The 24526-nt window shown below is 46.1% G+C and overlaps 1 protein-coding gene and 1 pseudogene across 5 annotated transcripts in view; both read left to right on the top strand.

Moving 5' to 3' along the window:
* The window catches only part of NR1I2 (nuclear receptor subfamily 1 group I member 2), a 29103-nt gene that overhangs the window by 1215 nt on the left and 3362 nt on the right, over nucleotides 1–24526 (top strand). For 2 of the 5 annotated variants that reach the window (XM_074404304.1, XM_074404306.1), the window contains exons 2-7: nucleotides 16054–16187; nucleotides 17193–17411; nucleotides 19432–19521; nucleotides 20169–20302; nucleotides 21642–21829; nucleotides 22650–22924. In XM_074404304.1, the coding sequence (XP_074260405.1) occupies nucleotides 16177–16187; nucleotides 17193–17411; nucleotides 19432–19521; nucleotides 20169–20302; nucleotides 21642–21829; nucleotides 22650–22924 (917 nt within the window). In that variant the 5' untranslated portion in view covers nucleotides 16054–16176. Of the gene's footprint in view, nucleotides 1–10033; nucleotides 10039–16053; nucleotides 16188–17192; nucleotides 17412–19431; nucleotides 19522–20168; nucleotides 20303–21641; nucleotides 21830–22649; nucleotides 22925–24526 lie in introns of all 5 variants that reach the window. The other 3 variants (XM_074404305.1, XM_074404308.1, XM_010345940.3) reach the window with 3 other exon arrangements.
* On the top strand, nucleotides 66–11981 carry LOC141585359 (prohibitin 1-like; annotated as a pseudogene).

The raw sequence follows: 24526 nt of genomic DNA, 5'->3' as shown, positions 1-24526 counted from the left end.
CCACATTACAGCCCAGCTCAGCTGAGGCTATGGCCAGAGGCACTGCTTTAAGGCTACTCTATATCTAGGACAGGTCAACAGACACCTCTGAGCACTGAGTCTTGACTCAATGAATCAGATATAGCAGGCACTATTCCCCTCTCACATGGCCTCTAATGAAATAGCCCGAGTTGAAAGGATTCTAAGGGAGGCCTCAGTGGCTTATTTAATTAGTTGGTCAATGGGAAAGATTATTTTTCTGTAGATTTTTAAAATGTGCATGCTTTAAAAATATGTTAGTTATGTAATAAAAGTCTAAACCTGGGTTGACAAACTATGGCTCACAGGCTAACTCTGGCCCACCAGCTGTTTTTATAAATGAAGCTTTATAGGAATGCAGCCATGCCCATTTGTTATGTATTGTACATGGCTGTTTTTGCCCTACAACAGCAAAATTGACCAGTTGCAAAAGAGGCATTATGGCCCACAAAGCCTAAAATATTAACTACCTGGCCTTTGACAGAAAAAGTTTGCCAACTTCTAATCTAAAAGTTGTCAGCTTGTTTCAAAATTATTCTGGAGTAAACCCAAGAAACCACAAAACTGACTAGACTATGTTTTTTTAGGTAATAACTTTTAAAATTATAAAGTAATACATGATTTTATGCTCCTTAAAAATGAGAAAGCAGTATACATAAATCTAAATTAAACTTTGGCCATTCTGTCAATCCTAATCTCTGGTTTCCCCCAAAGCACTTAGTATGATATATTTACTGCCAGACCGTTGTGTGTGTGTGTGTTCATCTATACATAGATGAACTAATAAATATCTGTTGTCATGTCATTCTGTTCTTCCACTCAACAGTATGACTTGAAGACTTTCCATAGCTGTATAGAACTCACTTCATTATTTTAACTGCTATGTCATATTTCACAGTGTATACTTCTTTTATTTAGCCATCTTCTTTTTGATAGATATTTAAGCTTTTCCAATTTTTCAGTCTTACCAATGAACCTCACTGCATTTGTCTGCTTGTACACATGTGCAAGTATTTCACTAGAGGAACTACTGGAAAGTTGAATTGCCACATCACAAGATATATGTGGTTTATTTGACTGCCAAACAGTCCTCCACGGTGCTGGAACCGATTACAATTTCACCAGCAGAGAAGGGTAGTTACTGTTCCTCCACACTCCAAACAATGCTTGCTGTTTATTCAGTATTTTATTATTTTTTCCATTTGAATAAGTGCAAATGATAACCCATTAGTTCAATAGTTTAATTTCCCTGATTATTAATGAAGTTGAGCATTCTTTTTATAGGACTCCTCTTGGCCATTGTATTTCTCTTCTTAAATTACCTATTCATATTTTATGTTGGATTTTTTAAATCCTTTGTGGGAATTTGTTATTTATTCTCAATGTAAATTATTTGATGTGCATATAAGATTCTCCCTAAGCCTGTCACTTGTGTTTTAACTTTATACTTTTTAGCTAACAGAAATTTTTACTATTATTGTTGTCATTATTTTGATGTACTTGAATCTGTCAATTTCCCCCTTTACGGATTTTACTGCTATCTAAAAGATTTCTCAACCACCAAGATTATGATGCTACTTTGGTGCACCTTTCTGTAATACTTTTATTTAAAAAGTAAGCCTTTATTTACCTGGCACTTATTACAATACATTATTTTGATATTATTTATTGAAAAGTTCATCTTTTCCCTATTTGTCTGAAATGTCACCTCTATCATATACTAACTTCCCACTTACACACATGTTCATTTCTGGATGCTCTGTCCTTTTATATCTATTTCCTGTTCCTGAGCCAATTTCCACTATAATGTTTACCTTTCTACTTGATTTTTGCCCCTGATAAATAGAAAATCTATTTTGTGTTTTGATATTTTTCCTGGTTACCTTACAGAATTCTCTTAATAGTTATTAAAGCTTGTCAGTTGATTACTTCAGAATTTCTAGATAGACAATCATTTTATCTAGTAAGAGTTTTGCTCCTTCCTTTCAAATCTTTACAGACCTTAATTTTTTGTGTTTCATTGGTTTTTCTTGTCCATCCAGCATAATGCTGAGTAGTAGCCATGAAAGAAGATAGTCTCAGAGCTGATACATACAGTTGTGTGTGTTGTATACTGCACAATTCTAAGGGATACTGTTTACAAACACTTAGATGTCCTAGGTATTCTTGTCATGTTTCAGAGTTTAATCCATTTTTATTTTGTACTATGGACTCATTTTTCTTGGAACCTTCTCTTTGGGATTCATTGAGATTAAAAATGTTTTCCTATAGAGGATTTATTTTTGCTTTTGCCAGGAGTCTAAGGACAGAACTGTCTGGGACCACCATAAGCTTGTGGTCTATTGGCCACACAAAAAAGGTGAATTCTGACCCAAACTTACCTTATTACAGGCCTGTTGTTAAGAATCTCAAAGAAGCCTTTTCTTTTTGCTCCACCCAGAGTGAAAGCTGAGAAGGCCTGGGACAGACCTTTCTCCCTCCGTAGTTCCTACTGAGGATGTCACCCGTAGGGGACCTTGAGTTTATAATCTCTAATCTGATTAGGCCCCCAAGCTTTGCCTCCTATGCTACCATTAAAATCTAGGTTCCAGGCCTACGGGAGTCCAGAAAACCCCAGGACAATCACTGACTCCCCTTTCTCATGCCTCTGGCTTAGCATAATCTTATAAATTGTGGCCTCTTGAGACTTCCTTTACTTTCCTACCAGTGCAATCCTGCATGAAAAATGATATTCTTAAAAATTTATCTGGTGTTTTTAGGTGCTGTATGCCAGGAGGATTTTCTCCAGCTACTTTCTCCATCATAGTGCCAGCAATAAAATGTTTTTTATTTTAATAAGATTGATCCTAATGCTTCTCCAATAAGGTACATAGTAAGTGTTTGGTAACTATTCTATATCAAGTTAGTGAAGTTCTATTCCTCTTGGTTAACCAAGAATTATAAATTATGAATGAGTATTCAGTTTTATTAAATGCTTTTTGGGATTTATTAATTTCCTTATCTTATTTCCATAGCTAATTATATAGCTCATCCCAAGGGTGATGGAAGCAGAGATGACCCAATAGCCACTAGGACCCTTGGAATGCAGACCCATGATTTTTCCATTAAAAAGAACAATAAATTCAGGGAATGTGGACATTAATTAATTCAAATTCTTAGTATGGTTGCCATGTTCTGTCCACTGAGCCATCAGTCTCTTGTCCTCACACTTCAGATACTGGTGTCCTGGGCACAACCTGGGCAGGTCATGAGGAGTGTATAGGGGACGCCTCTTGCACACAGGGACCTTTTAGATGACACAACTTGAAAGGGGCCGGGAAAAGTTCCCTGCAACACCTCCTGAACGTCTATGAAACACTGACACAACAAACTGAATATCCGATTGGAAACTGACATAAAAAAGCATATCCAAACTCCTCATGTAATGTGTGACATAATTTTCCCGGGTCTCTATAAATTTCTGGAGAGTCAAACTATAAAACCCTGGGCAATACTGGCACTCCACATGCATCGATAAGACAAAGGCAGTTAACTCAAAGGCCACCGTTTCCTGTTAAATATTGGAAGAGAGTACTGCGTGTACTTATGACCTGGGCTGATGCCAGCTCGCAACCCTGATCCGTGTCTAGTAACCTGCTGAACTCTCGGATCTAAGTCCCAGGAAGCATAAAGGCCAATTTTCATTTATGGCCCCCTGAAGATAGCAACTGGCTTCTCTTATCTGAATTAATAAACTGTGACTTCAGCTATCTGAGTTTTCCTCTGGAGGCCTGCCCCGTGCCAGGGCCAATGAGGAGACTTTTGTTTACGACACTTGATTTGTTTCATAAAGAATTTAAAACATATAGCCTCATTTTATCCCCATGAATTTTGTGAAAAAGCAACTTGCATCATGTATCAATTTACATGACAGGAAGAATTAGAATAAGAGAAAAGAAAAGACGTTCTGGCTGGGCATGGTGGTTCATGCCTGTAATCCCAGCACGTTGGGAAGCTGAGGTATGTGGATCTTTTGAGTTCAGTAGTTAGAGACCAGGCTGGCCAACATGGTGAAACCCCGTCTCTACTGAAAATACAAAAATAGGCCAGGCACGGTGTCACACACCTGTAATTCCAGCTACCTGGGAGGCTGAGGCACGAGAATTGTTTGAACCCAGAAGGTGGAGGTTGCAGTGAGCAGAGATCGTGCCACTGCACTCCAACCTAGGGGACAGAGTGAGACTGTCTCAAAAAAAAAAAAAAAAAAAGTTCTGTCATTAATTGACTTCATGAACACACCCCAGAACCCTAGTTTCCTCATTTGCAAAAGGGTTAAGACCTGCCCCACCCCGCCCTCCCTTGTTCAACTTGGGATAAGCCCTGTGCTGCCTTCCTCACAGGCACCTTGACATGAAGTTGTAATTTTGAAATCATTTTGTAATCAACAAAACTTGGGTAAATGCGAGTAAAATTCACTAAATGTCTCCCTTCATGAACAAAGTCAACAGTTTTATGGGCATCACTTGCCTGCATCTTAGAAATTCAGTACTCTTATGTTACATTCCCTTTACCTGCTTTTTTCTCTTAATCCTCTGGCCAGTTCTGCTATTTGTGTGTTTGTGTGTGTGTGTGTATCTGTGTGTGTGTGTATGTGTGTGTATCTTGGAGACAGGATTTTATATGTGTGTGTGTGTGTGTGTGTGTGTGTGATATACGTATGTATATACACCCATAATTGTAATCATATATATGTGTATATATATATGCATGTATATATATACACACATAATTAAATATACACATAAAATCCTTCTGTCTCCAAGTGTTTCTATCCTAAAGATTATGGTTTTTGTTTTTTTAACCATTTACCCCCTTTTACTTAGACTCTGTTGCTTCAACTTCAAACTGCCCACTCTTTTCTTCCCATAATCTCAGTGACCTGGTTCCAAAGTTTTTGCTTTGACTCATTTGAAGATTACATGTTTCTGAATGTCCTCCCCACATCCTTTACCTGGGAAGGAACTATCTCATCCTCAAATGTATATTGAATTCATTTTTTTAATTATTATTATTATTATTTTAAGAGACAGGGTCGGCCGGGCACAGTGGCTCAAGCCTGTAATCCCAGCACTTTGGGAGGCCGAGGCGGGTGGATCACGAGGTCAAGAGATCGAGACCATCCTGGTCAACATGGTGAAACCCCGTCTCTACTAAAAATACTAAAAATTAGCTGGGCATGGTGGTGTGTGCCTGTAATCCCAGCTACTCAGGAGGCTGAGGCAGGAGAATTGCCTGAACCCTGGAGGCGGAGGTTGCAGTGAGCTGAGATTGCGCCATTGCACTCCAGCCTGGGCAACAAGAGCGAAACTCCGTCTGAAAAAAAAAAAAAAAAAAAAAAAAAAAAAAGAGACAGGGTCTTGCCATGTCACCCAGGCTAGAGGGCAGTGGTCTGATCATGGTTCACTGCAGCCTTGAACTCCTGGGCTCAAGTGATCCTCCCACCTCAGCCTCCTGAATTGCTGGGACTACAGGTGTGTGCCACCATGCCCACACACTTTTTAAATTTATTTTTGGTAGAGACAGGGTTTTACTGTGTTGCCCAGGTTCATCTCAAATTCCTGGCCTCAAGCAATACTCCTGCCTAAGCCCCCCGAAGTGCTGGGATTACAAATATGAGCCACCATGCCTGGCCATTATACTTAAAAATGTATTTATTTATTTTTGGTTGATTGAGACAGAGTCTCATTCTCCTGCCAAGGCTGGCATGCAGTGGGACAGTCATGGCTCACTGCAGCTTTGACTTCCTGGGCTCAAAAGTTCTTCCTGCCTCAGCCTCCCAAGTAGCTGAGACTACAGGCACATGTACCACACTTGGCTAATTTTTCATTTTTTTGTAGAGAAGGTGTCTCACTATATTGCCCAGGCTAGTCTCAAACTCCTGGCCTTAAACGATCCTCCCATTGCAGCATCCCTAAGTGCTGGGATTACAGGCATGAGCCTGTATATTGACTTCAAATAACAATTTATAATGTGAATCATTTCACCTATCTGTTTGATTATTTATTTTATTTCCTAGCACCATAGAGGTGTTTTTATTGACAAGATCATCTTCTCCATCCCAGTCTGTTTGTGTACTGCTGCTTTTGTCTGGTTAGTTGGATTTCTCAGGTCCTGCTACTACTGCAAGTGTGGACTGCAGACCCACAGCATTAGCATCACCTGGGAGCTTGTGAGATGTTGAAGCTCAGGCCCACCACAGACCTACTGAATGGAAATTTGCACTTTAACAAGCTCCCCAGGTGATCTGTATGTATATGAAAGCTGGAGGATCACTCTCTTAGATTACAAGCAGGCTCCAGGTTACCTTAAACAGAGGCATTTCTGAAGCAGGTATGGGAGAGAAGGCAGGCAAAAATCTCAACTGCCAGGGCCACGACCTCTCAGAGATTAAAATGTAGCTCAGAACTCAGGTTGGGATCAAATGCAGTTTAATTGACATGGTTATCTTTTTATTCCTCATCATAGTGCTTTTAACTACTGTATTAGTCCATGTTCACACTGCACTGATTGATAAAGACACACCTGAGACTGGGTAAATTATAAAGAAAAAGAAGTTCAATGGACTCACAATTTCACTTGTCTGGGGAAGCCTCACAATCATGGTGGAAGGTGAAAGGCATGTCTTACATGGTGGCAGGCAAGAGAGAGAATGAGAATCAAGTGAAAGGACTTTCCCCTTGTAAAACCATCAGATCTCATTAGACGTATTCACTACCCTGAGAACAGTATGGGGAAAACTACCCATATGATTCAATTACCTCCTACCAGGTCCCTCCCACAACACATGGTCATTGTGCAAACTACAATTCAAGATGAATTGTAGTCTGCCCAACTTCAGTGGGCTGTCCTTAGGGTCAGGTTGGCTGGAGTGGCCCTGTGTGACAGGCCCATGAGTGTCCCTAAGCACCGTACGGATACTAGTCTGCATTGTCAAGGAGTATTTTAAGTCTCCACCTCAGGGTGATGACTGCTTTGGTAGGAAAGGAGGCAATTTAAAATTCACCTGATTTCTGATTCGTTCCAATGATGTTTTGGTGCCTTTGAATATGGCAGCCCCCTAGGCAGCAGTCCATCCAGCAGACCTTATAACTGACATCTCTATGTCTGACACCCAGACTCACTAGAACAAGATCTAAATGGGTCAGGGGATTACTTGTCCCTGGGACAGAGCAATTACACCATCCCTCACAGGCCCTAGAAGGCCTATGGACTACTAGACACCAGGAGCCCCTCTGGGAGCAGCTTCAGGGTGGGCTTGGTCTCCAGAGTGGCCTCCTCCTGCAAGGTCAGGCTGGATGAATGTTTGTGAGAGTCTCCTGTACAAGGAGAGGTGGGAGACTGTGAACATCATTTATCCCTTTGTGTAATTGCTTCACCAGTGTTGACAGCTCATGTGACACATCTGTCTTTCTAATGGAGGAAGGAAGGAAGTAATATCATTTTCTACCAAAAGCATTCTTTGATCATTCCTGTTCTTTAAAAAAAAAAGTTACGCCAGGCGCGGTGGCTCACACCTGTAATCCCAGCACTTTGGGAGGCCAAGGTGGGCAGATCACGAGGTCAGAAGATTGAGACCATCCTGGCTAACACAGTGAAACCCCATCTCTACTAAAAAAAAAAAAAAAAAAAAATTAGCCAGGCGTGGTAGCACCCACCTGTAGTCCCAGCTACTTGGAGGCTGAGGCAGGAGAATCACTTGAACTCAGGAGGTGGAGGTTGCAGTGAGCCGAGATTGAGCCATTGCACTCCAGCCTGGGTGACAAAGTGAGACACCATCTCAAAAAAAAAAAAAAAGTTATCTGATGGGTCCCTTGTCAAAATCAGTGATATGGTTTGGATGTTTTGTCCCTTCCAAATCTCATGTTGAAATATGACATTCAGGCCAGGTGCAGTGGCTCACACCTGTTATCCCAGCACTTTGGGAGGCTGAGGCAGGCAGATCACCTGAGGTCAGGAGTTCAAGACCAGCTTGGCCAACATGGTGAAACCCTGCCTCTACTAAAAATACAAAAATTAGATGTGAAGATCAGAGTGGAAGCATGTGTGAGAGGGTCCAGCAGAAGAAAACATGGCTGCCAAAGCGTTTGAGTCCATCAGCAAGTTTGGCCTGGCCTTAGCTGTTGCAGGAGGCATGGTGAACTCTGCCTTATATAATGTGGATGCTGGGCACAGAGCTGTCATCTTTGACCTATTCTGTGGCATATAAGACATTGTGGTAGGAGAAGGGACTCACTTTCTCATCCCATGGGTACAGAAACCAATTATCTTTGACTGCCATCCTCGACCACGTAATGTGCCAGTCATCACTGGTAGCAAAGATTTACAGAATGCCAACATCACACTGTGCATCCTCTTCAGGCCCATCTCTAGCCAGCTTCCTTGCATCTTCACCAGCATAGAGGACTATGATAAGTGTGTGCTGCTGTCCCTCAAGACTGAGATCCTCAAGTCAGTGGTGGCTTGCTTTGATGCTGGAGAACTAATTACTCCAGGCAAGTGAGTGAGAACTTACAGAGCAAGCAGCCATCTTTAGGCTCATCCTGGACCACGTGTCCTTGACACATCTGACCTTTGGGAAGGAGTTCACAGAAGCCGTGGAAGCCAAACAGGTGGCTCAGCAGGAAGCAGAGAGGGCCAGAACTTGCAGGCCACTGCCAGGATGGCCTGATCGAGCTGTGCAAGCGGGAAGCTGTAGAGGACATCGCGTACCAGCTCTCAGGCTCTCAAACATCACCTATCTGCCTGTGGGGCAATCTGTACTCCTCCAGCGGCCCCAGTGAGGGCCCACCCTGCCTGCAGCTCCACGGGCCAACTGGGCCACAGCACTGACGATTCTTAACACTACCTTCCTTCTGCCACAACCCCAGAAATCACTGTGAAATTTCATGATTGGCTTGAAGTAAAGAAAATAAAGATAAAATCACTTCAGATCTCAAAAAAAAAAAAAAAAAAAAAAAAAAAAAAAAAAAATCAGCTGGGCGTGGTGGCACATGCCTGTAATTCCAGCTACTCAGGAAGCCGAGGCAGGAGAATGTAGTAAGCCATGATCACAGTGCTGCACTCCAACCTGGGCCACAGAGCAAGACTCCGCATCAAAAACAAAAAAAGAAACATACTTCCAATGTTGGAGGTAGGCCTAGTGGGAGGTATTTGGTCATGGAGGTGGATCCTCATGACTGGCTTGATACCCTCGGTAATGAGTGACTTCTCACTCTTAGTTCATACAAGAGCTGGTTTTTTGAAGAGCCCAACACCTCCTCCTCTCTCTCTTGCTCCCTCTTGCTATGTAACATGCCAGCTCCCACCTCACCTTCCGCCATGCTTGGGAGCCTTCTGAGACCTCACTAGAAGCAGATGCCGGTGCCATGCTTGTGTAGCCTTCAGAAGCATGAACCAAAAAACCGCTTTTCTTCATAAATTACACAGCCTCGGATTCCTTTATAGTAATACAAAATGGACTAAACGATCAGATCTCACTGTAACTCCAGAGCCTCGCTGCCCATTCATTCTCTGTAACTCCAGAGCCTCGCTGCCCATTCATTCTCTGTAACTCCAGAGCCTTGCTGCCCATTCATTCTCTTCTAGCCAAAGTCCACTTTTCTGCCTCCAGAGTTACCACAAGGAAAATGAGCGGCCTCAATCCTCGCTGCTCAGGCAAGAGTAAAGAGTTACAGTACAGGCCGGCTGCGGTGGCTCACGCCTGTAATCCCAGCACTTTTGGGAGACCAGCCCGGCCAACATAGTGAAACCTCATCTCTACTAAAAACCCAAAAATTAGCTGGGCATTGTGGCAGGTGCCTGTAATCTCAGCTACTTGGGAGGCTGAGGCAAGAGAATTGCTTGAACCCAGGAGGCAAAGGTTGCAGTGAGCCGAAATCACTCCATTGCACCCCAGCCTGGGCAACAAGAGCAAGAGTCTGTCTTAAAAAAACAAACAAACAAACCAGAGTTACAGTGCAGCAGAGACGCAGGACAGGACCAGTGGGCTGAGCCATCCCAACTCTGCCCAATCAGTGGAGGTTGCCTTCTGGAGACCATAGGGGAGGGTCAGTTTCCTTGGCTCTTCCAGATTCTCGATGCCACTGCAATCCTTGGCTCACAGCCCCTTCTTTTGTCTTCAAAGCCAGCAACTTAGCATCTGACCCTTTTTCCACATCACATCTTTCTCTGACCAAACCCAGGAAAGTTTTTCTAATTTTAACATTCATGTGATTAAACTAGGCCTGCCTGGATGATTTAGGATACCATCTCCAGGTCTGTGCCCTCATCATATCTGCAAAGACCCTTTTGCCATAAAAGGAAACATATTCACATGTTCTGGGGATAAGGATGCAGGCATCTTCTATCTACCACAAGGACATAATCAAAAACATAGAGGCATGGCAGGCAATTAGTTTATTAAAATGTTACACCATTTTTCTGGATTCTGTGATGTTTGTTACTTGTCCTTTTTAATATTTGTCATTTGTTGTGATTTCTTTTCTTATTATTTCTTACAAATATTCTCTTTGGTACATAATTTTGTATTTGTAATTTAGTATTTTTTAAAATTAGTTTTTAGACAGGGTCTCACTAGGCTGGAATGCAGTGGCATGAGCTCACTGCAGCTTTGAACTCCTGGGCTCAAGCAGTCCTCCCACCTCAGCCTCCCAAGTAGCTAGGACTACAGGCAGGCACCAACATGCCCAGCTAAGTTTTTTATTTGTTTGTGTGTGTGTGTGTGTGTGTGTGTGTGTGTGTGTGTGTGTTTATGAGACAGAGTCTCACTCTGTTGCCCAGACTGGAGTGGTGTGAATATGACTTACTGCAGCCCCTACTTCCTGGGCTCACGTAATCTTCTCACCTTAGCCTCCTGAGTAGCTGGACCACAGGTATGTGCTACCACACTTGGCTAATTTTAAAATTTTTTTGTAGAGATGGGGTCTCATCGTGTCACCCAGACTGGTCTTGAACTCCTGGGCTCAAGTGATCCTCCCACTTTGGCCTCTCAAAGTGCTGAGATTACAGGTGTGATCAATCAGCCTTTTTATTTTTATTTTTGTTTTTTTTTAATTTTTTTTTTAAGAGATAGGGTCTTGCTATATTGTTCTGGCTGGTCTCATACTCCTGCTCGCAGTTGATCCTTCTACCTCAGCCTCCCAAAGTGCTGACATTAGAGGCATGAGCCCCCATACCTGGCCTGTATTCTTTTTACTTAAATAGGACTGCCCAGTCCAGGCACCATGGTTCACGCCTATAATCCCAGCACTTTAGCAGGCTAAAGCTGGTGGATCACCTGAGGTCAAGCATTCAAGATTAGCCCGGTCAATATGGTGAAACCCTGTCTCTACTAAAAATACAACATTAATCGGGTGTAGTGGCCCATGTCTTGTAGTCCCAGCTACTTGAGGCTGAGGCGGGAAAATCTCTTGAACCTGGGAGGTAGAGGCTGCAGTGAACTGAGGTCGCAGCACTGCACTCCAGCCTGGGTGACAGGATTGAAACTCCATCTCAAAAAAAAATAATAAAATAAAGTAAAGTAAAATAAAATAGGGCTGCCCAAATTGTGTAAGCCTCAGAACCCACATAAGCTAAGAACACCTCTACTCACCCATTGACTAACCTGAACACGAGATGAAGTTTCTCTTCCAAATACCACTGGCTGAGGAGTCGGCTCTTGGCTGGTGTTGATCAGTGCAGAGGCCAGTAAGGGAGCTGGGCAAGTGCAGAAGTGAAGACTAGCTGTGTCCCAGACAGCAATGCCCTGGTCTGAAACCCTGGAGATCCCTTAGCAGGGCAAAGTTCAATGTAAGGGATGCCTCAGTAAGGATAAACTTTGTGTGCCTGCAAGGGGACAGGAAGATGGCCAGGCAGGAGGAGCTAAAAGGGCTCTGAGGCATTGCACTGTGAACACCATCAGTCTCCTGCTCTGCTCAGCCAGTCAGCCCTGCCTGTTTACAACACAGCATTGCAGTGTGTCTGCCTTTCCCTGTGACTCTTCCCTAGCCTCTGCATGGCCAGCAGCCCTCTTATCTCCTACTCTCGTAAGAAACATACCCATCACCTGAGGTTTCTCAGGGCCTCTCCTTAATCAGCCTTCCTCATCCCTTAATGCTGCCTCCTCCCTCCAATCACCTGTGCCCTGAAATAGTCAAGGCCAGGTTCTATTATTTTGCTTGAATTTCTTTCACCTTGCTTCTTGATTCTTTCTAAACTACAATTCCCCATTCTCACTGCCTTAGTTTTACCTCTCTCCGTGTTTCTCAAACTATATCCCACCATGCCCTGAGAAGGGCTTTTCTCCCTTTCCAGTATTTTGGTTTTTCTGCTCTGGTGGGATTTTCTCCTTTGCCCTCCATTGCTACTAAACTTCCCAACCTAATAGGCAGTGTCTTGCACCTTCTACTGATCATTTCATTCTTTCTTGCACTTCCCATGTCTGTACCCAATTACAATTCCTGGACTATTGGCCCCAGATGTATCTGCAGTCTCAGATACATGAGAACTCACCCATGTCATGCACAGTCTCTAAATATTTGATTCCAAAGGTCTCTTCCCAGCACCTCCCTTTACTCCTTTCCTTCCTCGTGTTTCTCCTGCAGGGGGAGGAACATGCATAATCGTTCAACTCTGTGATGTTTTTTCTGGTTTGTAGTCATGATCTACCCTGTACCACTGAATCATCTCAAATCATTTAAATACTCACACAAAGTGTGCCTCATCTCACGGCTTAATCCCCTGTTGATCAGAAAACCCCAGGTCCCTGGAACTCAAGCAGGACCTCACTCAGCCTGACACAACCTGAAATTTCTCCCTGACTCCTTTCCCAGCCCCAAGACAGGGGACTTGCAAGAGTCGCTGCGTTGAGCCTCCTTGTAACCCACTGTCCTCCGCTGGTCAAGGCCCACACAGCAGGCTCTGTCTACTTCTAATCCTTCAAGGCTGCTTCGCATCCCTTCCTTGCGCCATTGTCCAGCCCTGCGCTCTCTCAAGCCTTGTGCTGCTCTCCCTTTTTCCCCTCCCTGCCAACCCTATTCCTTGCCTCTCTACATACTCCTGGGAGACTTGCTCCTTCTGTAGCAGAAACCTCACACACATTTTCTTTCCGATTCACCTCCATTGCTATCTCCAGTTGCACTGCTCTTGTCTGTTTCTTTCTCTCCACATTCAAACTTGTCTTCTCTGGAGGACTCGCGCTCAACTCCTGGGGCTTCCCCTGGGCCGGCGTCTGAGTGGCGTCTGCCTTTGCAGTTCCTCCCCACCTCCTCTCCCCTCACTTCTTGCCCTGCCAGATCTGTCTATGGCAACACCCGATGCAGCAGTGACTCTCCTCTTCCTCTTCATGCCCAAGGCCATGTCAGCCTCTCTTATCAGCTTCCATTTTATTGTAGGGACACTAAGCACCAGAGAAGTTAGTGAGTAAAGCGAGTTAATTCAACATCAGTGGCAAGGGCTAGGATCCGGCCTCCTGACTATGACAACAAGACAATGCCCACTACATCTCCAGCTCCAGGGAGCAAAAAACAAAGTCCTCTGACCTCCAGGAGGCTGTGGGCCAGCTGGGTCTGGTTTGGTCACAATCAGTCATTCCCATGTTTATGTGTGTGTCATTCATGGACGACCTCCCTTCCCCCTTTCATAGGGGATTTGGGGCCCCTTAGCAAATGAAGTAATCGCACAAAGACTGTGTGTGTGTGTGTGTGTGTGTGTGTGTCCCCTTCTCATTCTTATGAAGTCCCAAATGCTCCTCCACTACCCGCAAACAAACACAGGGCATCTTATACTGAAACTCAGCATTTCACAGAAAGGAAATGGCATCGTGAGGAAGCAGCAGGAACCATCTGCTGATGGGCAAGCTCACTGGGCGAGGCAAGAGGTGTCACAGCACTCCCACCACACTTCCTTCTTCAAGCTGTTTAGGTGGTGCTCTGGGATGTCAGCCTCCAGGATTTCTGCCATCAGACTCTCACCCTAAAGGGAAAAGGGAAAACTGAGGAAATACAGTTATAGAGGAGAAAATAAAAATAATTCCAACCCCAAATTAATCACTATTTTATTCTCTATATATACATATCTACACACACAGATACCTGCATACATATCTCTAAAAGATATCACATAAAGGACATTATTATTATTGTAGTTTTAAACCTTCAATATTGTTTTATATGCACCCACATATTTACCCTTTTTAGTTCTCCACATTCCTTCCCAAAATCCCACGCTTCCCTCTGAAATCTATTTGCTTTTCCCAGGATAACTTTCTTTGGAATTACTTGTAATGCAAGTATCTGTTGGCACCAAATTCTTCAGTCTTGGTCTGCAAATGTCTTTATTTCACCTTTAAAATAGAAGGATAATTAAACTGTTTGTCAAATTATTGGATAGCAATAAAGATATCAACCCATTGTGGTTTTTGTTTTACAATTTCAACCATTAATGACTGAAAAGTCAACCATTAAGCTTATTTTTATTTCTTTGTGGGTTTTTTTTGGGGGGGGGGTATTGGTAAGATTAGTTTTCTTGTCATCGATTTCCAGCAATTTTACAATGTGTGGGTAGGTGTGTGGGTAGGTCTGTATGTTTTTAATTCTTCTTTCATTAGTTTCAAAAACTTCTTGGCAAGTGTGTTTTCCCAGATTTCTTCTGTCCCAGTCTTGTGTCTATAGCGTATTAGACTATTTCACCAAGTCTTGTGTGTCTCTTATGCCCTGTTCTTTTCTTAATCCTCTTTTTTTGTTTGTTTCTGTGCTTTGGCTTATATATTCTCTGTTGACCTAATTTTGAATGCACTACCACTGTCTGTTGCTGATTCAATCTGTTGTTAAAACATCCACTGAGTACTTAATAATCATCTGTGCTGTAGCATGTATCCTTCATTCTTTTAAACTGCTGAATAGAATTTCATGGTATGTTAGTATTTCATTATATGTTAGTATTCCAAGTGTATTCCATATTTTATTTATCCATGGACCAGTTGATGGATATTTGGGTCAGGTTTTGGGCTATTATGAATAATGCTACCATGAACATTTCTGTACAGTATTTGTGTAGGGGCATATGTTTTCATTTCTCTTGGGTGGATATGCAGAATTAGAATTGCTGAGTTATGGTGAATGTATGTTTAACATTTTAGGTAATTGAACGATTGTTTTCTTAAGTGGCTGTACCATTTTACATTCCTGCTAGCAGTGCATAAGAGCTGTATCTACACATTATTACTGATTCTTACGTCTTTTTTATTTGTAGCCATTCTTGTGTATTGTAGAAGTTATTTCTTTGTGGTTTCAATTTGCCTTTCTCTAATAACCTAGAGAGAGAGAGAGAGAGAGAGAGAGAGAGAGAGAGACAGAGTCTTGCTCTGTTGCCAGGCTGGAGTACAGTGGCATGATCTTGGCTCACTGCAACCTCTGCCTCCCAGGTTCAAGCAATTCTCCTGCCTCAGCCTCCCGAGTAGCTGGGACTACAGGCACGTGCTACCAAGGCCAGTTAGTTTTTTTGTATTTTAGTAGGGACAGAGTTTTACCATGTTGGCCAGGACGGTCTTGATCTCCTGACCTTGTGATCTACCCACTTTGGCCTCCCAAAGTGCTGTGATTACAGGCGTGAGCCACCATGCCCGGCCAATAACCAATATTTTTAAGAACATTTTCACGTTATTGGTCATTCATAGGTTCTTTGGTGAAATATCTATTTTAATCTTTTGCTCATTTTAAAATTGGGTTATTTGTATTTCTATTATTGAGTTGTAAGTGTTCATATAGTCTGGATACAAGTCCCTGCAAGCCTACATAAAGTCAGGATTATGATTTGAAAAATCAGGGGAGATTTTCCCCCTATGCCTGTTCAGTTCATGTTTCCAGTCAATGTATTGTATTCATAGTGTAATGGAGGGTCAGGGTCAGAGACAGATTAATTCCTTAGTTACTCTTACAGATGAAACTGTCAGATATCACCTGTAATGATGTTAGAAATTTATATGTTAGAATTCTACTGAAATTCTGATTTTGGCTTTAGAAAAAACATCATCATCTGTGGTGGTTGCTGCCCTTGGCAATCAGTACCTAAAGAGACTTTGGGGTACAGTAGTAAACAGGACAGTCCCCCACTTCTACTGAGCATCCAAGAAGAATTCAAGTTATGCTCTCAACGTACAAGTCATTGGGGGAGGACATCCTTGACTACAGCTTGATGTTTTTCTTTTTTTCTTTCTTTTAGAGATGAGGTCCCACTTTGTCACCCAGGCTAGAGCACACCAGCATGATCCTCGCTCACTGCAGCCTCAAACCCTCAGGCTCAAGCGATCCTCCCACCTCAGCTTCCCAAGTAGCTGGGACTATAGGCTCACACCATTTATCTCGGCTAGTTTTTTTAATTGCTGTAGAGAAAAGATCTCACTTTGTTGCCCAGGCTGGTCTCAAACCCCTGGGCTCAAGCGCTCCTCTTGCCTCAGCCTTGCAAAGCCCTAGGATCACAGACATCAGCCACCATGCTTAGCCGCAGCTCTATTAATAGGCAGCAGTTCTTCAATATCCACTTAGACTCCAGCTCTGCTGGGACCATTGGCCATTTTTCTTCCTGTGTTGTGATCTTGCCCACCCCACCTCCACTTTCTCCCCATCTGCTTGGCTACTTAGTTGAAAACTCTCTTTCTGCCCAGCCTTTCCAGCTCTCTCTGGGAGCTTGGACCACACCCCACCTGAAGGACTATCCTCCCTTAATGTCCCCAATCCCAGAAATCATCGTGAACCAGTAATCTGTCCCATGAGCTGGTCACCATTCAGACCTCTGGCCAACTCGTGGCCTCCTAACCTCAATCCACTCAGGCGTGGCCTCTGTAATCCGACCCAGACAGCCTGCTCTCTTTTCTTCTCATCTCCTCCTCCCCTCTTACCCTTCTCTCTCCCATGTTCTTATTCATATGTTCTACTCCAGGGCTCTATTTTTGTGTATAAAACATCATGATTACAGCTCTCTTTATAACAATTCCAGCTCCAACTCCCCCCCACCCTTTTTTTTTTTTTACCCCATGAAAGGTCAGCTCCTGAGTCCACATGCCCAAATGTGAGTGATGCATGTAAGGGAGAGAGTATTTCCTTTGAGGCCTCCACAAATCCCTATCCAGCCTTTTCACTCTGTGGTTTTCTCACTTCTAGTCCAAGAGGCCCAGAAGCAAACCTGGAGGTGAGACCCAAAGAAAGCTGGAACCATGCTGACTTTGTATGCTGGAGGGACACAGAGTCTGTTCCCGGAAAGCCCACTGTCAAGGCAGATGAGGAAGTTGGGGGTCCCCAAATCTGCCGTGTATGTGGGGACAAGGCCACTGGTTATCACTTCAATGTCATGACATGTGAAGGATGCAAGGGCTTTTTCAGGTAAGTTACCCATCAGCCTTCACCCATCTGCCACCACTGACATGCTGGGTCACATCTAACTGGGGTCTGCCACTAACCCACTGGGTAACATCTCAGGGCCTCAGCTTGACCTATCCCCCCGAGGTTCAAAGTGTGGGCTAGTGGCCCTCCCAAAGGACTTGTAAGAGTCTCAAGGGAGCCATTTATATCCTAGAGGAATCCTTCATCTTCAGTCTTCCTGTACTACCCAGGAAAGGTCTCCTTCCATTAAGATATCCCTGGGCTTCTCCATGTGCTCTCAAATAAAAGAGATGACTCAATAAAAGATAAGGAATTTGAAAATCCCAAATCTAAGTGTTCATATCTGCCTTCTGGGGTGGTTGTTATGTAAAGAATGGCATAAAATAAATGAAAAATATAACAAAACAAGGTCACCTAGAAACAGACTAACAGGGAGGACCAAAAACAGGGTCTAAAATGTCCCAGCTCATAGCAAGACAGGCCTGGACAGAAGAGCTCATGTTGTCCAGCTGAAGAAACAGAGCGAAGCCAGTTCAGCAAGGCTACCCTTGGGACAGGGCTGAGACCATGGCAAAAGAAGCAGACTGAGGGGAAGGGAGGGAGAGAAGAGAAGAAATGTGTGAGATATTTTGCCGTTTTGCAAATTATACCTTTCATGTGTGAGGAAGCACTTCCAGTGTACCCTCCAGAGGGGATAGGGTATGCAAGGAGCAGCTTCCACCTCAGGGGCCACATGCAGGACCCTCATGCATTCCCAAGACAGCTAGCCTGACTTGGCCCTTTGCAGAATTCTTCCTGGAGGCTGGGCATTTATTTGAATGGAAATGGGCAAGTTCCTGAGAGAAATGAACATTTGTATTGCATGAGTTATAACAGGGGTGAGACACATCAGCAGTGTGAGGCTGGGTTCAGCTACAAGTCACAGGACACTCATTGCAATTTGGTTCGGCAATAAGGAAAATGCATTACCTCTCTTAACAGGAAGTCTGAAGGCCTCCAGGTTGGTGAGTTCAGCAGCTCAGATACTTTCCCTTTTTCTCTTCAGCCATCCCACCTGAGAGCTCTGATTGCAATCGGGCTCCCCTTGTGGGTGCCGGGGCCCTAGGCAGGAATCATGAGGTTCAGCAGAGGCAAACAAAGACCCATCTTTGAGAGTAAACAAACCTTTCCCAGGAGGCCCCTCACATTGGCTAGAGCTTGGCCCAGCCTATGCCTGAACTAGTCACTAGCAAAGAGCACCAGATACGTCCCTCAGCTGGGCACATGCCACACGGCTGCGTGGAAGAGGGTGGATGTCTGCACCAGCTCCAGATACTGCTGGCGCAGAAGAGGCTGCCCATGCAATGTCCATGCATCCTGCCTCGGTGTGTGGGAATCTTCTGCTCCCCCTTCCTTGTTTGGGTACTATTTTGGGGACTCCCAGAAAGAGGCAACATGTTTTAGTGGGCAAGAGCTAAATCCAGTATCAGGCAGACCTGGATTCAAATTTCAGCTTGTCATGTACCCAGAGGACAGCTGGGGATTGTCTCCATGCCTCAGTCTCCCTCATCTGTGCCAGGCAGATGAGATTATGAATTTCACAAGGTTTGAGATCTAAATTTGCAAAACTGCAAAATACCTAGCCTAGTATCTGATACATAGCACACCTTTAATCAATGTGTGCCCCGGTTTCATCTTTTACTCACTCTGGGTGGACTTTGATGTAGCAAGCATCAGGGCTTTCTTCCCCAGGCCACAGAGATGTTCTTCTGTGAAGAACATGCCCCTCAGCTGGTCACTGGTCCGAGGCCCGAGGCCTCCAAGCTCAACCCTGCGTCATTGCGGGCTTGGCTCAGCCTTCCAGGCCTGCCCTCAGGGACCTCTGCAGCCCTACCTGGCTGTTCTTTGCTCCTGGGCAGCCTTCCTCAGTTTCCACTTTGGACCAGAGCGAGAGCCAAGGGATAATTTGTGTCTTTCCATCCAGCTGTGGAAATGGGGGGGAAAAAAAGGAAGGGCTGCACCAACTGGGTCTTTTGTGCAGGACTTCTGGGCTGGGAGGAGGAAATGTTGCACCAGCATCTCCAAAAGGCGTCTGCTCCATTGCCTCTCTGCGCGCTGCCTCTGCCGGCAGGTGGGTCCCGCCTGCACACTCTGCTCTTCCAGGCGCTGGACCTCTTTGCCCCTTAGATCAACGAGGGGAATCCACTCTGCCATGGGGAAGCCGCTGTCCCGCGGGGTAGAAAAGCTTCCCCAAAGTTCACCCCTTCCTCCCTGGCTACCCAGTCAAGAAGAAGCGGAGCAAGGAAAGGCGGGGGCTTCTCTGGGTTCTTACTCTCCTGGGGTCAGGTTTCCTCAGCTCGCTCTTTTAAAGAGGGTAAATCGAGGAAGAGGCCCATCTCCATGGAAACCTTCTGGTAACAAGGGTGTGAAAGAGGAGAGGACGGGGTTTCAGGAAGAGGGGAAGGCGCTGGGGATGGGCCTGGAGCTGAAATGTCCCAGAAAGTGGCCCAGGAGCTGCAGTCGCCCGTGAAAAGCACGCGTTCCATTTCCCGCGGTAATGGCCAGAAAAGATCTCCTCCCCGGCTCTGCCCCCTCTAGAGTCCTGGACCTCTAGGGACGCTCATCTACACCCTTCCCATAAAACCTGACCCAGCTGGGACGCAAAGGTTGGTGTCCCCCTCCCCGAGTCGGTAGGGAGGGAGGTGGTGTGGCCAGGAGCCCCAGACCAAGGGCCCGGGCACGGGTGCAGATTCCCTTCTGCTCCCCGTTCTCTCACAGGAGGGCCATGAAACGCAACGCCCGGCTGAGGTGCCCCTTCCGGAAAGGCGCCTGCGAGATCACCCGGAAGACCCGGCGACAGTGTCAGGCCTGCCGCCTGCGCAAGTGCCTGGAGAGCGGCATGAAGAAGGAGAGTGAGCAGCGGGCGCGCGGGCGGGCCGGGGCTGGGGCGCACGGCCCCGTGTAGGGACGTGCCGTGGGTGTGTGCTGCGTGAGTGGAGATGGGAGCCGAGTGTGCGCGTGAGCGCACGTGCGCTTGTGAGCTGATGTCGGGGCGCAACAGGCAGCCACCTGGGGGAGCGCTTCCAGCCTGCCGGGTGGAGACGGAGGGAGTCTAGTAATCTCTGCCCCAGGAGATGTGCTGGGCAGCTCTGGCCAGGGTGTGCTCTCTGTCTCCCCTCAGCTGCTCCTGCATGATTCTTTTCGTCCCCCTCATAGTTGCTCTGATGGTTTAAAACCACATTTGGGGATAGGGGTGTGAATCTGGGAGAGGGAAGAAGGAGCCACACTAGTAATAGAACACCCAGCCTTCTAGCTACTAGCCCCACCAGCTGCCCCAGACCTGGATCTTTATAGGGGAACTGTTTGCAGACAGATGACATGAGGCATCCTCATTCTACCTGTTTTAACTTTGATACATCCGTGCTCCCAGGTCACTGAGATTAAGGCTTATGGGGAAAAGGCTAGACGCTTCTAGTGCGTATTTGTCTCCATGGAGCACAAAGGGACCCAAAGCTGCTTCTTTCAAGAACAAGTTCTCTAGGCTGCTGGCCGGTGTCCTCCATCTCTCCCCACCAAGGACCTCATCGCTTTGCTCTACACATACAGTGGGCTCCAGAAATCCACAGAAGACCCTAAGGCTCCGGGTATATAGGAGGTGTCTAGAGTTGCTATTTCTTGCCAAGCTGTAGCCCAGCTCCCTGGAGTCTTGGAGACCCAGACACCTCTGAAAGTCTTGGTATATAATACACCAGAAAATGATAACAGAAGATGCCATTTATTGGATATCTCTTATGTACCAGGAATTATACTGGACACTCTACATCCAAGGTCTCATTTAACAGTGGTACGAGGTAAACACGGTTCCTCCAGATTACAAAGGAGAAACCTGAAGGCAGGAGAAGTTAAGGAGGTTGCCTGGGGTCACAGGTAGAAAGTGGCAAAGCTTTCATGCAAACCCAGCGCCTTCAGATTCTGAAGCCCACGCTCTTACCAGGGACCCACAATGTCCTCACAAACCCCACTGCAGAGAGCAACACAGCAGCTGCACCCCAGTTCTGTCCTCACCCAGGTATTTCTCTAGAGGAGCCCATAGGCCTCTCAAGTCTGGAAGGGGGAGAATTGCTTGTCACCATCATTTTCCCTTTTGCCCAATGCCTTCTGCTGCCTTGAAAGAGTTATGTAGGGGCTTCCCAGGGGGCTGGAGGATGACCAGGGGCACGTGTGCCTGAGCCAGCCTCACTGTCCCTGCAGTGATCATGTCTGACGTGGCTGTGGAGGAGAGGCGGGCCTTGATCAAGAGGAATAAAAGAGAACGAATCGGGACCCAGCCACCGGAAACACAGGGGCTGACGGAAGTGCAGCGGATGATGATCAGGGAGCTGATGGATGCTCAGATGAAAACCTTTGACACTACCTTCTCCCATTTCAAGAATTTCCGGGTAGGAGGCTGGGGAGCTGTCCCTGCATCTGTGCTAGCTCTTCAAAGCCTCAGTCTCATTACCAGAGTTCTAGTGTGGTCCCTGGGTGAGCAGTATCAGCATATGGATTTGCGGGTCACCCCAGACCTCCAGAATCAGAAGCTCCAGGGAGGGGCAGGACCCCTGGGTGATTCCGTTGGAGGTTCAGGTTTAAAAATCACTGCTCTCTTCTTTAAAGCAGGTAGGAACTGGATCTGAGCAATACGTGGAGGGAAAGCTAGGCGGTTCCCCAGCGTTGCTGGCATTCAGGGCTTTATGAGGACAGGGTCAGGAACTGATGGGGGTGTGACTTTCATGAATTGGTATCTCTTGATCCCAGCACATTAACCATATCTATGCTCCAAGCGCCCTCCTTCTCCTTTGGACTGATAGCTATCTCAAGTGGCCCTTCCCAGCCCAAAGAACTGGATTAGCTCAGTGACCTTAGATCTGCTCTTCCCATCCGTACTGCCCTAAACTTTCTGAGTCTCCTGAGCCCAATATCTGGAATGCTTGGGACACACCATGGTTGGAGGCCCCTTATCCCCCATTTTGACCCAGTAGGGATATGTGTGACCATTAATTCATAGACCCCCAAAGCACCTTCATCTGATAGGAGAACCCGGAGAGAAGAAACAAATGTGTGTGTGTATGTGTGGGGACACATGTGTGCCTGTGAGTATGAATGCCTGCATTTGTGCATCCTTTCAGGCTGCAACTGAGGCTATGTATGTTTGACTGGGATCTGAGCATGTGTGAAAACACATGCTGTCTCTCCTCTGACTCCTGGCATGTGTCCTAGTTGCCAGGGGTGCTTAGCAGTGGCTGTGAGATGCCAGAGTCTCTACAGGCCCCATCAAGGGAAGAAGCTGCCAAGTGGAGCCAGGTCAGGAAAGATCTGTGCTCTCTGAAGGTCTCTCTGCAGCTGCGGGGGGAGGATGGCAGTGTCTGGAACTACAAACCCCCAGTGGACAATGGCGGGAAAGAGATCTTTTCCATGCTGCCCCACATGGCTGACATGTCAACCTACATGATCAAAGGCATCATCAATTTTGCCAAAGTCATCTCCTACTTCAGGTAGGACATGGAGGCTGGGTGGTTGGATGTGGAAAGGAACTGGAAGTGGCCAGGAGGTTCAAAGGGCCTGGGGTAGATGCCTGAATTTGGGGGATATCGGTGGCAGAAGACCTTCCTTTTCCTGTGTTCTGCCCCCCGGGGCAGCCAGTGCTGCTGGGGAGTAGAGCCCTCGCTACATGGCTGGTTAGCTTAGTGGCTGTGGGCCTGCCAGCATCTCTACCTCTTCACCTGCTTGATGGAAGCTAACAATGCCTCCCCTGCCAGGCCGTTCTGTGGAATGAGAACACATCTGAAGAGCATCCAGCACACAGTGGGCATTCAGATGATCATTCCCTTTCCTACTCTCTCTAAAAGTTTCAGGAACCACATGTTGGGAGTTTTAGAGCAAAGAATGAGAGAAATAGACAAGACAAGGCTGTGAAGGCCATGGAGAGTGTGGGTGGTCCTCAGAGCCCAAAGATCAGGTCTCACCGGAGCTAAATGTGGAGGCAACAACCACAGGGCAGCTGGGGTTAATGCGAGTTAATGGGAACTTCCTGGGGTGGAGGGAACCACAGCTCCAGAATATGTCTGCATGCTGTTAGTGTTAGGAATGGTGCCAGGTGTATCTGTTCTTGGGTAGGCCGCCTTGCCTTGCCAAACCTGGTCAAGCCAGGCTGAAACACCTGCCAGGAGCTCCTGGTTTCTGCAGCAGGTTGAGGGTAGGTTGTAGTCTAGGAGCCCAGAGGTTCTTCTCCGGCCCTGTAGGAGTCATGCATGACTTATTTAATGGGGTGATGCCAGCAGCAGGTTTGGAATGGGGTTCAGATGGTGGAAAATTAGCTTAAGTGGGGCAGAAAGAGAAGCCTACTTATAAATGTGGACATTGGAAGATCCTTGGTGAAATCCAATGACTGACAATTTAACACCAGGGCTCCCCACTTACCATTTCTCATGGCCACCAGTGTTGAGCACAGTGACCTAAGGTGTCACTGACATCTTCATTCTCAGATAGAAACAGGTTCCCCAAGGATAAGGAACTTGTACAAAGTCACAGCTAATCCATGGTGGAGGGCAGATTTGAAAGTACCAAAGCCAGCTTGATGCCACGGCCTAAGCCAGGCAACAGGGAGGCAGAGAAGAATAAGATCAATTACCTGGCATTTGTAGCTCGGTGTTATGGATCTAAAAGAAGGATGGGCACCAGGAGCCCAGGGCCTGAGTTCCCAAGGAGGCCAAGGCCAGAGTAATGTTTCCTCAAAACCTAGCATCAGCAGCCTCCCTCTTGGGCTGCCAAGCCTCCTTCTTGTAAGGGGAGGTGGGGGCCCCTCCCAGCTTGGGAGAAAGTGGTCCCTGCAGGACCAGAGGGGTATCCATGTAACCATAGTCTTAGAGGCCTATTAAGTCACCTCCATGGCTAGGAGTCACCTCTGGCACTAGGAGTGGGGCTGCAGGCATCTGGGCTACAGGAAACAGTAGAAATAAGTGTGTGCATATTAAACCCAACATGGACAAAAGGAAGCAAACATCCCCACTGCTGGAGCTCAGTCCAGAGGGGGAGACTGCACTCTGGAAAGACTTCTAGGAGGGGCGAAGACAGCTTGGCCTGAGGGGCTAGCAGGA

Source organism: Saimiri boliviensis, chromosome 8 (assembly GCF_048565385.1).
Source record: "Saimiri boliviensis isolate mSaiBol1 chromosome 8, mSaiBol1.pri, whole genome shotgun sequence".
Classification (NCBI taxonomy): Eukaryota; Metazoa; Chordata; class Mammalia; order Primates; family Cebidae; genus Saimiri; species Saimiri boliviensis.
The sequence above is the reverse complement of the archived record's forward strand: the minus strand, read 5'-3'. Positions and strand labels throughout refer to the sequence as shown.